This window comes from Pteropus alecto, unplaced genomic scaffold (assembly GCF_000325575.1).
Source record: "Pteropus alecto unplaced genomic scaffold, ASM32557v1 scaffold8, whole genome shotgun sequence".
Classification (NCBI taxonomy): Eukaryota; Metazoa; Chordata; class Mammalia; order Chiroptera; family Pteropodidae; genus Pteropus; species Pteropus alecto.
This window is the reverse complement of record NW_006494609.1, coordinates 13,137,573-13,154,628: the sequence shown is the minus strand read 5'-3', so window position 1 is coordinate 13,154,628 and position 17,056 is coordinate 13,137,573. Positions and strand designations below refer to the sequence as shown.

Genomic DNA, 17,056 nt, shown 5'->3' with positions numbered 1-17,056 from the left:
TCAGATTCTTTTAGGTTTGCTGTGGAAGGTCTCCCTACTAAGAACCCTGACCTAGCACAAACTCTTGTGCTAAGAGTTTAACAAGGAACTTATTACTTCTTTCTGGAAATGTTCTGTGCACTCAGTTGCACAGTACAGTCTTCGAAGTCATCATTCTTTTTGTAATGGTCAAGGACAACGGCCTCTTGGACTTCTTGGACTTCATCATAATCAACCGCAGGAGATAATTTGATTAATCATTATGCCAGTGCTTATCTTGCAGTGCTAGCATCGTGTCTGCCATTGGCAGGACTGAGCCCTGTGCTCAAGCCGAAAGACATGACTAAATCAACGGTCAGTTCCAATTCTAAATCAGTCAAGAGAAAGAAACTACCCCAATAATTCGAACAGGGGAAATTTAATATGAAGAACTGTTCAATGAAAGGTGGTTAACTCCTAAAAGGGATAAAAGAGAATTCTAAGAGGTGGAGAAGTAGCGACTGCAGAAAGCAGCTACCACCTATAGGGCTGGTGGACTGCAGACACAGGATGACCTTGAGAGGGCTGAGACTCAAAGCTCGGTGTAGGTGCCACAGGACCACACAACCTGCCAGTACAAAAGAAACTTGACTGAGGGTTGATCTGCTCTTGTGGCGGAGAAACTCCCTCATCCCTACTCGGACCCCACCCTGCCCGCTCATTGGTACACTAGCTTCAGCCCCCGGGAAGAAAGTCCCTTCCTTTTTCAGGGGCCCCACAGCACCACCTACTGGCCAAAATCAAATCAGCTGGCAAAGGAAAAATGTGCACAGGATCCAGCGCCAGTATCACATAGCAGGAGGAAGAGGGGCGACTTTGCAGCTGAAAGGCAATAAATTAACAACAAGCTCTTATTCAAGTTCCTTGGCTGTAAATACTATCTGTATGCTGCTACTACCCATGTTTGTATCTCTAGCTTATTCTTCTCCCTGGAGCTCTGAGGAGTATTGATGTTCACACTGGCTCCTTGATGTATTCACTTGAGTTTCTCATAGGCATCCTTAACTTAATGGGTACAAAACCAAACACTTGTCCTAGTTTTTCCCATCTCAGTAAATGACATCACTATTCATGTAAAAGTATAGCCTCGACTTTTATCTTTTTCTTTTACATCCCAGTTCCTCAAAGTCTTGCCAGCTCTATCTTCAAAATATATCCAAATTCCTCCATTTCTCATCGCCTCCATTACTGCCACTGTGTTCCAGGTCATCATCTTCTCTTGACTCTTAAATCTCAGAAAGCATATCCTAGATTTCTTCGTTACCAGTGTATGCTTGGTGATTAAGTGACTACTTGTTCTTAATTCATTCTATAATTTTTCATTCTGTAGCAGCTGTACCCCACCTCTCCCCACCCAAATTTTATGCAAGATACCAAAAGCCTTTAGGGTTTTTGAACATACCTGCTATACTACCCTTGCTGTCAGGGCAAGCCCATGCTTTTGTGCATTTGCTGATACAGAATTAACCCTTGCTTTGTAAAGTTAATATTAACATCATTATTTCTTCACGTGTGGTTTTGAAACGTGTAGATAGATCTTCCTAGCTTAAACTAATAATTGCCTATGTTCAGATGTTTTTAAATTTGAAAGCACTTTTATAAAGATAGCTTTATTTTTTAAACTTCTGATTCATTGGATAGAAACCACAAGGGTAGCAACCCACACCCCCCAAAATAAAATTTCCACATGTGTCATGGGCTTTTTATGTTAGTTAAAATCTCTCATTCTTTTTCATCAACTTAATTTCTTTTAAGGTAAATATCAGGCCTCGCTTTTGTTAACATCAGAAGAGGGAATATTTTGTATTATTGCTTAGAATTGTATACCACTGATTTCAGTAGAAAACTTTATTATATGGATCCCTTGACTTTTCATATTGATTTGAGACTACATATTGAATATAGGGATCTTCTTTGAAATTAAAGTTTCCTTAAGCATATACTTCTTTTTTTTTTTTTTTTTTTAGTAAAAGGAATTCTCTTGACACCTGCTCTTTCTCCTTTAGGTGGACGATGCTGCTGTTTCTCTCCCGATGGTAAAGCCTTAGCCGTGGGTCTCAGCGATGGAAGCTTCTTACTGGCGAACGCAGATACTCTAGAGGATCTCGTGTCTTTTCACCACAGGAAAGATGTCATTTCAGATATCCGATTCTCACCAGGTAAGATTGCACTGAAATCACATTTAGTTATTAACTTGGGTCTGGTAATGAATATATCAATGTGTAATTTTTATTAACTGTTATTTTATCTCAGAATTTTACTTGTTTGACTAGAAGAGGCAGTGTGGTGAAGTAAAAACTCTATTAGATCAGTGGTAAATATCTTGAGTGACAATTCTGTCACTAAATTTTCTGTGTGAGTTGACTCAAGGCACTTCTCTGAGCTTCATTTCTTAATTTGTAATATAAAAGGGATTGGATGGACTGTCTTCATTATATTCTTAATGCTTTTGAAATTACATTAATTTTATTTCATCAGTTTTCATGTATTTATTATCCGTAATAATATAATTTAGGAATTATTAATGGTTACTGTAACATTACTGTAATTTAGGAATTAAATGTTAAGGCAAAATTTATCTATGTTGGTTTACTTCTATTCTAAATTTGGAAGGTTTTTATGTTTTTGGTTAAATGTAAAGTATATCAAAATTACATTCCGTATCATTTTTGACATTTGCTTTTCACTGAACCACTTGACTACACTAAAAAACAATTTCATTTTGTTAATTAAAATACACCTGAAAAAATATGTTACCATCTGCCATTTGGCACATATCTTGTTCCAGCTTACAAAATACCCAGGAGTTCCTCTCAAAAATATTACGAAAATTAACTCTAGTTGTACAATGTAAAACATATTTCTAAATGTAGAAAATGTCAATCAAATACGTTTCTGTTATAGGTTCTGGGAAATATCTTGCAGTAGCATCCCATGACAGCTTCATAGACATATACAATGTAATGAGTAGTAAAAGAGTAGGAATATGCAAAGGCGCTACAAGTTACATAACCCATATTGATTGGGATTTTAGAGGTAAGAATTTAAATTACTTAACTGTTTGATAAAAGCTTCATTTGACTTAGTATAGCTATTTTATGGAAACAAAAAGTGATCCAACAGATGAGTTCTAAAGCATTGTGAAAAGCGGATATTCTCAAAATTATTTTCCACTTCTTTATATCACATCTGAAGATGAATGCTATGAGGTTAGACTTTTCAGTACTTCTAGTGTAATGCAAATGATAGTACAGTTAAGTGATAAATTCTTTAATTTGTAATTTAAAATTGTACAAAATTTTTTTAATCATGTGTCCTGGTTTTTGTCAGATGAGCTTGACATAAAGAATAACTTAAAATTTGGAAAATAGATATGTTAATGAAGATTTTAAAGTCATTTTTCCATCATTTGGTATAAAATACATTCCCTAAATATAGTCATAATTGAATAACATGTTGAATTTAACTATCTTTGGTTTTTTAGAGGCTGCGTGGCATATGACAGTGTTTAATAAGTTCGGATAAATGCTAAATATCTTAAGTGATCTATTTTTAAGGATTTTTGTTTTATGTATTCATCTATATAAATCTAGAACTGTAGATTCGTTTTTCTAAATGTAGTTCAACAAAATGTACTTCTTAAAAAAGTTCTAAAAATGTCTCTAGGATTTTAAAAATATGCATAACAGAAATAGTTTTTATGTATATCCATACACAAAAACTAAACCACTTATGAATTTAATTACTTAGTTATATGGGGATTAAGAAAATCAAATGCTCTTAATGTATGTTGACTGCAGAAGAAAATGTTTTAAGTTTAAGCTTACTTTTTTCCATAGAAATTAAACATCATACTAAATATAAATGTATTTATATTTCATACGCGTGCCCGCACATGCATGTGTGTATATATATATATATTTTGCATTTGAAAACTTTATTTAAATGCCAAAGTTCCTTCCAGAACGTTTCTGTCAGGTTACATGTCCAGCGTCAGGGTTCGTACCCATGACGGCAACTGGATTTGTTAATTCTTTTTTAATTTTTGACATGGTTAAGATGAAAAATGACATCTTTTTTTTTTAATTTGCATTTTTAAATTGTTCGTCACCATAGGCTTTTTGTCATTTTTATTAACTACTTGTATTCTTTTAACATATAAGGTTTATATGTTTAGATGGTAAAATTTAATTTTATTAAATTTTCTCTATAGCTTCATGTTTCCATGTTATGCTTAGAATGGTCTCATTTAAGATAACAAAACTATAAGATTATAAATATAGGATTATATATGTGTATATATATTTAACTTCTTTTTAAGGAAAGCTTTTACAGGTCAACACTGGTGCTAAAGAACAGTTATTCTTTGAGGCTCCCCGAGGAAAAAGACAGAGCATCCCCAGCGTGGAGGTAGGAAGATGGGCAGGAGTGCTTGTGACCTTAATGTGATGGAAAGTGGTTAGAAAACTGATGCCTGCCTTCCGTCGTTTAGTTACACGTGAAGCCTGTCCTCCGATTATTCAATTTATGGAGATTCTTTTTGTGAGTTTAATCTCATTGGGTCAGACTACAGGAAAAGATGCTTTATTCGGAAAAGGAATGAGTCACTTGTAGGTCTCACTGTGCTTCAGTTACTTTCCTTAGAGGACAAGAAGCATGCAATAGCAAATAGAAGACATGACGTCTAAGATTGGAGTACTGCGTGTCTGCCAAATCTTTTGAAACCCATATGCCTAAAATGCATGTTGGCAAATTCCTATTTGAAGGAAAAACTATGTTCAGTTTTTGTGCCTGACAGTATTAGCGAAAATTTTTTGACATGATATGGCCGAGGAAGAGAGGTGAAACAAATTTAACATGAAAGTGGCTTCGCAAAGAAGGAATTGTAAATAAAAGTCCTTCCAGTAATGATTAATTGGAAAACAAGCCTATAGTGTGTTAGTAGACATTTAGATGTGAAGTGTAAGACTAAATTTCTTGATTATTCGAAGAGCGGAAGTACGCTTATTTCTTTTCACTGGGTGCTCAGCATCTGAAACACAGTGGATCTATAATAAGTACTTCTGGAATAATTCTGGTAGGTTAAGAATGTTCTGCAGAAACTCGTAGACTTGGAAAGTTACAATACCAAGACAACCAATAACTTTTTAATTAAAATTTTAATTTTACTTGTGACACATATAATTACAAAGCAAATGTTCAGATGTGGTTGCTAATTTTTAGGTTTAGATATTACAAACTAACAGCATTTTCCCCCCATTTTAGGTAGAAAAAATTGGTTGGGCATCATGGACAAGTGTGCTTGGTTTATGCTGTGAGGGAATTTGGCCAGTGACTGGAGAAGTCTCAGATGTAACTGCCTCTTGCCTCACCAGCGACAGGATGATTCTAGCTACTGGGGATGATTTAGGATTCGTGAAGTTATTTAGATTTCCTGCTAAAGTATGTGTTTTTCTTGAATTCTCCTAATATAATTATAAAAAGAGTTAAGGCAACGCCCTTTCATAGCATTTCATTGTTGTAATATGAATATTATGTAGGTAATAGGTAACGTAATATGAAAGTCTCCAAATTATGTTCCTATTCTTGACATACTTATGGCTTTTATCTAGTGTTGTAATTTGTGATTCCATGCCTTAGGTTATATATATTGCACTGTACAATATATATACATTTCTCAGTACCGAGTAATGTAGATGTTCCTTTTAGAGAAAGTATTTCTTTTATGCCTAATATTAACTTAAATAAGTTTAATATTCTTTTGATTAAATATATACCATTGACAGTAAATATAGACTTTACAGCTTTAAAGTTTAATATGTTTTAACCAATTAAATACAAGATAATATAAATAACAACACCTGCAAAATTTTTAAGAAAACAGCATCAATTTAATGTCATGAATGATGTACAGATTCTTTGGAGTATTACACGCCTATGCTACTGGGTGCAACTCGGTTCTCTTACTGCTCTCCTCTGTTCAGACTACCAAGATACATTAGGCTTTCACTTAGCACAAAAATAAAATTCATGTGTAAAATCTAGATGCATTTGTTACTTAATTGTCACGAATTAAGATATATATTATAATTTAGCACCAAGATGAGCATAAAGATAAATTCATGAAATAGGGCACTGAAATCATATACAATATTCAAGTCATGATGGTTATTGCTCATATTACTATCTTTAGTTCATTGAAATGAAAACACAGGTTTAAAAATTCTCATAGAGAACTCCGGTGCCCAAGAATGTATTCCATGGGTTCCTGTTTTAGACATACTTAGCTGGTAGAACCTTAGTTGATAAGATTATGTTCAAATAAAATACCAATTGGTCAGAAACTTCACTTCCAGCATTCTAGATGGTGTAGATGCCCCAAGAATAGGTCCTAGGACATTGGTCTACAGATTCCTCCTTCACCTCACTATAGTAATAACCACAAATTCTTAGGGAAACTGCCTTCTTGTAGTATTTTATTGACAGATCCCTCTCTTATTTCAGCTAACTTTTATTAAGAGTCTTTATTCCCAGAGAATTCACTGATTTAGCTAGCATTGTGTTTCATATATTTAAAACATTTCTTATTTTAACATCCTTGAAAAGACGTCCATCTAAAACCTGCTCGTGGTGCATTAATCTGAAATGTGCTTCTGTGTGTTGGTAATGTTGGTATTCTAGATCTGAAAGTTGCCAGTATCTATGACTTGGATTTTTCTTGGTTTTTAAAAGAAAAATACACTCCCATGTGTGGGGCTTATAAACAAAAACACTAATGAATTAAGAGAAAAGATATTAACATGAGTATATAATAAAGTGATCGATAATGAATTTTGCTAATATGACTATGCAGTGTATAGATATTTATATTCTGACTTTCTTAGTTATGGTGTCTATTTCCAACAGTGTTACATCTGCATAGCCATTGTTTTTAACAGATATATACTATTCCATAGATACACGCTGTAATTAACTAGTATTATGACGAACATTAAAATACTTAAAGTTTTTCACTGCTATAAGTAAATACTTTAGTTAATATTTTTTTTGCACATATAGCAGTTTTTAGCATAGATCTCTAGAAGGGGGATTGGTGAGTCAAAGGTCAGAACATTTTTATGCTTCTAACACAGAATACCAAGCCAATTTCTTAAAATATATATTAGTCCATGGTACTAGCAGTGTGTAAAACTAGCTGTATCCTGTCCTTGCCAGCTTGAGAATTGCTGTTTTTTATTCCAGTGAATTTTTCAGTATTTTCTTATTTTTTTATGAGTTGCATTTGTAATGATTAATTTCAAATCATACATTAAGGAAGTTCACAATTATAACAGTTTTCAAGTAATGAAATTTCTCAGAAAGACTGACTTTTTATTTTTAGGGAAAATTTGGAAAGTTTAAGAGGTATGTGGCTCATAGCACACACGTCACAAATGTTCGCTGGACGTATGATGACAGCATGTTGGTTACCTTAGGAGGCCCGGATATGTCGTTAATGGTTTGGACAAATGAAATGGAGGGCTATCGAGAAAAAAGGCCTTGTGATAGTGAAGAATCTGATACAGATTCTGAAGAAGATGGGGGTATGTCATTTTTCAATATCTTATTTTAACTAAAATATAGAAAAAATTACTGCAACTGATTTAAACTGCTGACGTTAAAATAAGTAATAATAATGTGTGAATTATTGTGATTTTAGTCTGTTTGGTCTTTTTAACACCAAAATTTCTTTCGTGACTCAAGAATAACACACTGTTATGTTTTGATGACTTAGATATTCTTTATCTACAAATGTAAGATACTCATCCTTAAGTACTGTTAAAATAAATTTATAGTATCTAACCTTATATTTTAAAATAATTTTGACTTTTCCTAATATACCAGTAGTACCAGCTCTTTATAGAAAAATTAGAAAATACATTTTGCAGTAAAAAATAAACACATCCATAATCTGACCATTAAGAGGCAATTTCTGTTAACATTTGGGGTATATTAATATGGATATGTGTTTATATACTTTTTTTTTAAAAATGGTATCATATCAAACTTTTTGTAGCCTGCTGTTATCACTTAGTAATACTTTGAAAACATTGTTGCATATCATTGAATATTCTATATCATTTTTACTGGCTGTATATTATTCCATAATTTGGCTGTAATACAGTTATTTTATTTCATATCGTCGAACACTCTTATATCCAAATTATAAGGTCATAATTGGTCTCTTCAGTTATCACTTAGAGAATAATTCTTATATTTTAATGGTAGGCTATGACAGTGATGTTACAAGGGAGAATGAAATCAGTTACACCATCAGAGCCTTATCAACAAATATTCGTCCAATGTTTGGGATCAAGCCTCATTTGCAACAAAAAGAACCCTCAGTTGATGAGAGGTAACAATCAAGTTTAAAATTAGATGAAGAAAAAGTTATTAGTATTTAAAATTGAATTTATTGTTTAACTGAATGAATTTTTGCAAAAGCTAAGTAACAGTGATACTCGCATTATACAGTCCTCGGCATGTCTTAGAAAACATGTTTGTCCTTAAATACTTTTTGGTGGTGACACTGTCTTTTGCAAGTAGTTTAGAGGAAGATGCTATGTAAAAAATCTGTATGATTACAGGAATCTTATTTGCCTACCTTTATAAATATATGCAGTGAGGTTGAGGGAAGATAATAAAAATTGAAGCCAATACCAAGTACTTTTTAGGAAGCACACAAGCAGAGAGATTATTAAATTTGGAAAAGGCCTTTTTAGCCATGTGCCTTTAATCGAAGATAGAAAATCATTTAAAAATTTTCCAGAAAGGTAAGTCGAAGTATAGCTTGTCTCTAGTGGGAATTATTGGTCTTTGTCTAGAATCAGCAAATCGAAAATAAGGTCATGTACACAGTGGTTTTATGAGGAGAGAAAACTTTTTAATAAAAGTCTCTGAGCTAGGTGACAGATCAAGAGAGAAATTATGAACCTGAGGCTCTTAAAATCATTAGGGGAGATAGAAAACAGTAAAGAGGCATATGGATCAGGGAATGGCATGGATTTCAGAAGCAAAGAGGTTTTAAGAAATGAATAAAGTAAAAATCATCCAGAAACAGCAGTGAGAAACAGAGAGTGGGAGGTAAAAACAATATTGACCTCTTCTGTAGAAAGCTGTGATGAGGAAAACTTTATTATGAGAAGTTAGAAAGAATATTTGAGGGACAAGTTAAAAAAGAAAGGGGATGCATTCACATTGAACAAAATTTGTGGAAAATTCAAGTGAATGTATAGTTGGCGAGGGTAGTGCTGAAGAGCGTTGGAACCTAGTTAGACAGATATGACATCATGAGGAAACATGGGCAGAGGGATTGGAGTTTGCAATTTTGTGTTTAATATTCAAGGGAAAGGATGCAGTTGGAAGAGCGATACATGATAGTGATGAAGAAGTGGGAGAGAACTAGAGATTTTGTTGAGCTGAGTACCCCAAAGTTCCCAGGGAGGTTCTAGGTGGAATTTTGAGGTGATGATGCCCCAACTTCTTTTTCAGGTACCCTGTTTACTGATGGTATACCTCAGGTAGTACCAATGGAGAGTCATCTTACAGAAAGTGGGTAGAGACTGATAATCTATGTTGTCATCCTGTATAAAAAGGCAAAGTAATAAGTTAGAGATACATTTCAAGAAAGCTGACCATACCATACTCTAAATACTTGCACAGGATTCAAGGCTGAAGGAACTTGGTAGGAGGCAGTACCATACAGTGCAAAGGGCATGGTTTTTGGATTCAGATAAATGGGTTAAAATATTCATTTTTATCATTTACCAGTGTGTGACCTTTAAAAACTATTCATTTTTTTCTGAGCCTCAGTTTCCTTAGAGGTAAAATGATCACAATAATCTCTAACTTATGGAGTATTTCAAGGTTTAAATGAAATAATGAATTTAGTAGGTCTTCACCAATGACATCCCTCTCTTGGAATAAAATACAAAGTAACCTGAGGAGATACCCTGAAAAACACTCTGAAAAACACTCTGAAATTAAATATTCATAAACTAATGAACACTACACACACACAACACACACACACACACACACACACACACACACTTATTTATTTTAGGCAAGGAAACCCTTGGTTGATCTCACAGATTGCAAGGACCCTGTCAGCTTACAATCCCTTATTTTTATTTATTTTTATTTTTTACGCCTATAGCACCTGGTCTTCCTAGGTGGTCTCCCATCCAAGTACTAACCAGGCCCGACCTTGCTTAGTTTCCAAGATCAGCCGGGATCAGGCTTGTTCAGGGTGGCAAATATATTAAACATTTAATATATTTATTAAAGTAATATAGTTAAGTATAAAAATATGGGTGTTCCTAATTAGACTTTTTGCAGTATAGTGCTTAAAGGAAATTATATCTCACAGCTCGTGAAAAATGAAAAGTATATTCTAGAGAAGAAGGAATTCTAGACATTCCCATAAATCTTTTTCATTTTTTATATTGATTTTTTTAAAAGAAAAATATTATCATTTGTCAGATAAATTTGGCATGTTAGCATATGTGACCTAATTTTAATGTGTAGGCCGTCTTTCATGGTAAAACACTTAAATTTTCTACCTCATTGTCAAGTGACCCAAATTCTGACAGATGGAAATATTTTACTGCTCATGAAGAATGGTTTGACACTGTCATAACTTAATCTTTGCTGTCAGCTTGCATTTTTTTACAGCTAATCTTTTCAAATTATTTTTGAAATTATTTTGCACATGATTCTCAAATTATTTTATAATTAAACTCTACTAAATTCGTCTGAAAATATCAAGACAGAAGAAGCCAGTAATGAGATTCATAGTTAGGAGTCTTCTTTTTCAAAAAATGAAAGAATCAAAGGAAATAAAAATGAAGAGATATTTGTTTTTACCAACTTTGAATATATTTATGAGGAGAGAAAATGGTCTGTATAAATAATTGCTTTCATATTTTAAATAAAATATTGTCATCAAATATGAAACAAAATACCTTATAAACAGTTAAATGCTTATCAAATATTTTATCCACTTAAAAGGAAACTATGATGACAATTTGATAATTACTATACTTGGTTGATATTTTTGTGGGGTCTTTTTGCCTAAATGACATTAATATGTTATTTTTCTATAAATATTTGTGAAGCAAATTTTCTGTATTTAAAGTAATTTATTGTCAATCAAATTTCAAATAGTTTTGAATAAAAATATTCAAACAAATGAAACATAAGATTAGGCATGTTTGTATTTCTTTAAAATTCTGTTGTCATCTCGCCTTTATTCTCTTTACTGAACTGCTACATTTTATTCATCAGTTTTCAAATATGTTTCCTTTTTTATTCTTGCTCCTGTTGAAGGCAGGGGGTAGTAAGGTAAGTATTTTATTAAAGAAAATACTCAAAAATTTACTCTTTTGGTCTTCATAGTATTAAGGTATTGATTTTTTTTTCCTGTAAAACATGAAACTAAATTTGTCAAGAAAGAATCAGAAAATGAAATAAGACTAATTCTACGAAAGAGCTGGCGTTTTTTAGGTACAGTGTGTGGGCGTCGTTATAAGAGTCTTTATTATGATCACTGGTTTTATAGCTGACGTCTCATAAACTCCTATACTCAAGATAGTTTTAGTGTTTTCTTAAGAGGCTCATAAAACTGTTACTTCTACATTTCATAAATTTTCGTTTATAAACCTGTAAGCTTCATTTAATGCATGTTTAATATATTCATTAATTTAAGAACATTACCATAGGGCGGTGATGATATTTGTGTGTTTAATGACATGTATGCAAGAAGGGACGCTTTGCTTATAGCTACTTGTAGTGACATGAAATGTTCTTTTTCATGTCTTCAAAAGTTCACGAAAAAGAACATTGTAGGAAAGGCTCGTCTACTGTAGAAGTAAAAAAAAAAAAAAAAGATACCATTAGGAAAATGCTGGAAGATAAGGATGAAAAAAGTAGATTTGAGACCAGATTGTGCAGAAACTGAAGTATTAGGTACTCCTTAATTCATTTGGCAGACAGCAAGAATTATCTGTCTTATGCAAGGGGCGATGTGTACAAGATATGAGTCTAGAGTGTGATGTAACTTCTAAAAAGGCCTGTATAATCTAATCCTGTTTTAACAGGAATAAAACATTCAGATCTAACCTCAGATGTGAAGTTGCTTATTTAGGACTGATCTCTGCATTTTAAAGGGACGTTGATAGTTTACAGTGGTCTAGAAGGAAGCTCAGGATGAAGGAAAGTTGGAGGCCACTTCACACAAGTTGTAGGAATCACTTATCTAAAAGAAAAAATAAAACTAAGTAGGGATACAATTGCTGTCTTGGGTATGAACAGCTTTTATGTAGAAGTGACCTGTCACCAGCAATGTTTATGCAGAGTTTAGATGATCAGTTGTCATTGGTTCTATGCAGAGGTCTCCAACCCCTGGACCACAGACCAATACCGGTCTGTGGCCTGTTGGGGACCGGGTTGCACAGCAGGAGGTAAATGGTGAGCGGTGAGTGAGTGAGCAAAGTTTCATCTGTATTCAGAGCCGCTCCCCAGCACTAGCATCACCGCCTCAGCTCCACCTCAGATCATCAGGCATTAGATTTTCATAGGAGCACCGGTCCCGGGTGCCAGAAAGATTGAGGACCGCTGCTACTAAAGAGATGTCCTAGACACGTAAAGAGGATGCCTGGTTTCAGTGGGAGGATGGATGAGATGACTTCTGTGTCCCATCCAATTCTGTTGTGGTCATTATGTTATTAAGGAAAAATTTTTTTAAGTTACCTTACGTCTTTTGCTAGCAAAGTCCCCTGTCCAGCGTCGTCCTGAGTGACTCACTCTGCCTGCTCAATGGGACTGGACTTGGATCAGAACAGGGAGAGCTTAGACTCCGTAGACAGTTTCCTTAAGAGTGGCTGCCGTGCTGCTAGCCTTTTAAGTTAGTTCTTAATGTTTTACTGCCCTTTCTTAAGAACAAAGCTTTAATATTTTGTTTGTAATTCAGATAACAGTGGAGAAAAATAAGAATGGCAAGCTTTAATGGTTACAGCATAGAGCATATTGAGTTTTCACTTATTGTTCTTTTTTACCTTCTTCTGATATCCCTGCCATTAAGAGTGACTTAAGCCCTTTCTTAAATGCAGTGATAAAAAACAATAGGCCTTTAATGTATGCAATATAGTTTATCTGCATCATTAAACTTGTAAAAATATTTTATCATAGGAAGTGTTTTGCTAATATTTTAAATTTCTGTTGTAATCATGTCCTTTTTTATCTGCTGCTGAAAAGAGGTTCCAGGTAATCCTCTTTCTTTTCTATGTTTTATGAGGCTGAATTTTGTATTTTCATATTTTTTATCTTTTTTTAATATTTCCCATTAACGAGCTATGTTACTTGGTCTTCTTCACCTCTGTTCAGTTTTTCACATTCCTCTCCTTTGAAATGAATCTTCCTGAAATGAATAACATCTCAATTATTAGATTCATACTACATAAGTAATTTTACAAGTTGTATGATTTTAAGCAATAATATATCTTAACTATTACACAGGATTGTACAGGTAAAAAATTACCTATTTCTTAAAGCTGTCAGATGATAATATTGAATCAAGTTCAACAAAATGACTTGGAAAAAAGTCAAGGCTGCTATCATTCTCTAAAATGATCCCAGCAGAAATATTTTTGTGTAAAATATTATAAATTCAATTACATTTATTTTTTATAGACATTCAAAAAGTATTGAAAAAGATTTGAAACCAAAATTTTGTGGTAATATGAAGTTCTTTGTCTTCTAAGTCCATTTAATTTTTATGCCACCAATTAATCATGCTTGTATCCTTCTACATACTGCTTCATATTACATATGAAAATACACATTTATATTACATGTTCAAGATATTAATACTTCATTTGCTTTTTATACATAAATTACTTGAAAATCATTTTAAGAATACAAATATTATGCTTTTTATGGACTTGTTCATAAATGTTGGAATTTTTTCACAGGAAAGTTAATTTGTCTTATTTCTTGATTTAGTTTTTACAAATTGAATATTAGCTTAAAATTTGGAGGGGAGAATTGATAGATGATTGATTTAGATTCAGTGTTCAGGTTATTAAACATTTGAAAAGTAGTTATCTGAATTAAAACTAAATGATGTGGAGTTTTTTAAAAATTAAATAAAGGGTCTTAGGAGAAGAGCCTCCACATTTAATGAATCAATATGAGAACCTAATGGGGCATTGTAAGTAGATCCTGAACTCGCAGTGGAAACAGATGGAAGGCTAGCCTGAGAGCTACTGTGCAGGTAAGGTTGATACATGTTTCGTAAATAGTGAGGATATGGGAAGAGGAGTCGGAGGCAGTAGTAATCACCTTCGGTAGAGTGCCGTGTGGTTTACAGTGCTTTGTAACTGTAAAACGTCTTGCCTGACTAATTGATGGTGATGCCACAACCACGCTAGGGACTTCAGGAAGAAGAGAAGGTGAAGGGCACAAAGAGGAAGATAACGAGTCCAAATTTGAACTCTGACATGATCTTTGTTGCCAACGGTATACAAAGTTTGCAGAAATATTTTCAGAATTCAGTTCAAGAAGAATATTGAGTTCCTGCTGTGTGCCGGTTACTGTGATAAATACTTTAAAGCAGTAATCCAAGCTTTGTCGATAATGCACCCCATCAAGAAGTTTTTAAGTACGTAAAACTAACAGTTGTATATTTTTATAAGCAGTCTGCTCTCATATTATTATAGTATTTACATTATGAAATATATAGCAAAGAAAATAAAATGAATAAGAGGTCTAGTATTTTCTTTCCACCTTCATGCTTTTGAGGATATAAAGATGTAGAGATCACAGTCTAGTGAGCAGCACAGGTGGGGTTCACTTTTGGACGGCGTGCCAGACATCTCTTCCTAGATGGCAGGTGAGGGAGGCTCAGTGACAGGTGCCTCTGATCGCTGCCTTTCCTCATTCCCACTTCCCTGTCTTAGGCCCCCTGTGAGCAGAGCCCCGCCGCAGCCAGAGAAACTCCAGACGAACAACGTTGGCAAGAAAAAGAGGCCTATAGAGGTGAGAAAAACCCATTGTCTGGTGTTAACTTGTTCTTTAAAATGTATCTGGAGTTTATTCTGTTTCCTTTTTGTAAAATACCCGAATAGTATCATTTTTTATAAAAATAAACATTGCAAATAATCTTTTTTGTTTGGTTGTAAAAATTGATTGCTTAACTGTCAAGTCTGAGTTTTAGATTGATATCTTGCTTCTTTTTATTTTATTCATCATCCTTTTAGTTTTCAGTGAATAACATCCTGAATTGAACTGTGTCTCAGAGGACTTCTAAATGTAAATATATGGGAATGATTTATGGCTGACAGAAGCACAGGCACCTTCGCAGTGTCTTACATTTAGTGGTTTGAATTTATGTTAAAAATTTAATACTTAAAACTAAACCAGGGGCTTTTACCCCATGCAGTGTATTCACTTTAGGGTTCAGTGAAGGCTCTACTTCCAACCGAAGAAACTTTCTACAATAATTAAGAAGGGAAGTTCTCCAGGCATTTCATAACCCCAGTATTAGCAGTAGCAAGCCAACTTGGCTAAAACAGGTCATAAACGAGGTCTTGAGGCTATGGGAGGGTGATGGTTGCATTTCCTGTCCCACTCAGCCTCCCGAGGCCAGTGAAAGTGGTGGACCCTTCAGGAGCTGGATTATCTGCTGAAACGGAGCATGAGTTATCAGGTGGCATGCTTGGTTTTATGCACCAACATCGTGCACTGTTCAGATCCTTAAACATACATCACTTGGACGTAATTTATACTGAGTAGTGTATGTGGATCAGACATTTTAACTAACAGTGAACACAAATTGAAATATTGTTTTCTGGAGCACAAGAAGTATCCAGGTGTTCAATACGTGAAGTCTTAAGGACTAAAAAATTCTTAGATGACCTGTGATTCTCTTTTCATTTTTAATACTTTATGTAGAAAAGTATGAAATGTGTGTCTTAGCTGTCCAAAACAGGTTACATAGAGAATATGTCTAGCTTAATTTTGTGTTCGCAGTTTGTAAAACATCAAGAACTCATCCTCCATTTTGACCGAAGACATAGTACTGTACACAACAAAAACTGGTGGACATTTAGATGAGAGGGACTGTCTAATGGTTTTATCATTGTTGTAGGACCTCGTGCTGGAGCTTGTGTTTGGCTATCGAGGCAGAGACTGTAGGAATAATGTCCACTACTTAAATGATGGCGATGATATAATTTATCATACTGCATCCATTGGGATTCTGCACCATGTTGCTACAGGTAGGAGACCCAGATTCTCCATCCCCTACTTTTTTTTAAAATTTAAGGTTTTTTATTTAGCATCTTAAAATTCTTTGTTAAAACTATAATTAAAATGAATGAGCCCAGAATATAAATATTTAATACTGTAGAACTTCCTATTACTATTTCAAGTAACCAAATGTCTAGTCTTGATGGACTATAACAGCAGAAAAGGCTTTCATAATGCAAAGTGCCCACAGGTCTCTGTTAGAAGTGAAGGTTTACTGTTGTGTTAAAAGCAGTTTTATAGTGAAACCATTCATAACTTCACTGTTTCCCCATAACCTTAACGTGAAAATGGATGGTTTGGATGGTTGGCTCTGGTAGTGGTTGCAAATCACATGTTGTTGGGTGAGTCGACTGCTGAGGGGTGGGGATGAGGTGGGTAGTGTTCTTACTGAGGCTTCAGAAAGCCAAAGAAGCTAGCTAAGAAAGCTGCTTGCCTTTGGCTCACTGATGATACCTTGTTGGATTCAATAAGGTGAGAAAACATTTCTTGATGTTTATTTAACTGATTGGATTGTTGAAAAGCAAAGTTCTCAGCATCATTTGATGACCAATGATGTAATAAGCCTACTAACAACATTCAGTATGTAATTTTGAATTCTGTTTTATTTCAAAAAAAATGTAAACTTCATAAAGTCTGAAAGTTGGATGTAAAAATAGAGGTTATCTAGTCTAGACTTTCTGGCTCTTTC

At 34.1% G+C, this 17,056-nt stretch overlaps 1 protein-coding gene across 2 annotated transcripts in view; it reads left to right on the top strand.

Annotated features, from left to right (window-relative positions):
• The window catches only part of EML5 (echinoderm microtubule associated protein like 5), a 123,774-nt gene that overhangs the window by 81,632 nt on the left and 25,086 nt on the right, over positions 1-17,056 (top strand). Inside the window, exons 22-31 of one of the 2 annotated variants that reach the window (XM_006925514.3) lie at positions 2,025-2,177; positions 2,923-3,054; positions 4,340-4,428; positions 5,284-5,460; positions 7,400-7,601; positions 8,287-8,413; positions 11,389-11,403; positions 13,315-13,323; positions 15,018-15,096; positions 16,208-16,337. In XM_006925514.3, coding sequence (XP_006925576.1) covers positions 2,025-2,177; positions 2,923-3,054; positions 4,340-4,428; positions 5,284-5,460; positions 7,400-7,601; positions 8,287-8,413; positions 11,389-11,403; positions 13,315-13,323; positions 15,018-15,096; positions 16,208-16,337 — 1,113 coding nt within the window. The remainder of the gene's footprint in view (positions 1-2,024; positions 2,178-2,922; positions 3,055-4,339; positions 4,429-5,283; positions 5,461-7,399; positions 7,602-8,286; positions 8,414-11,388; positions 11,404-13,314; positions 13,324-15,017; positions 15,097-16,207; positions 16,338-17,056) is intronic. The other variant, XM_006925515.3, reaches the window with a different exon arrangement.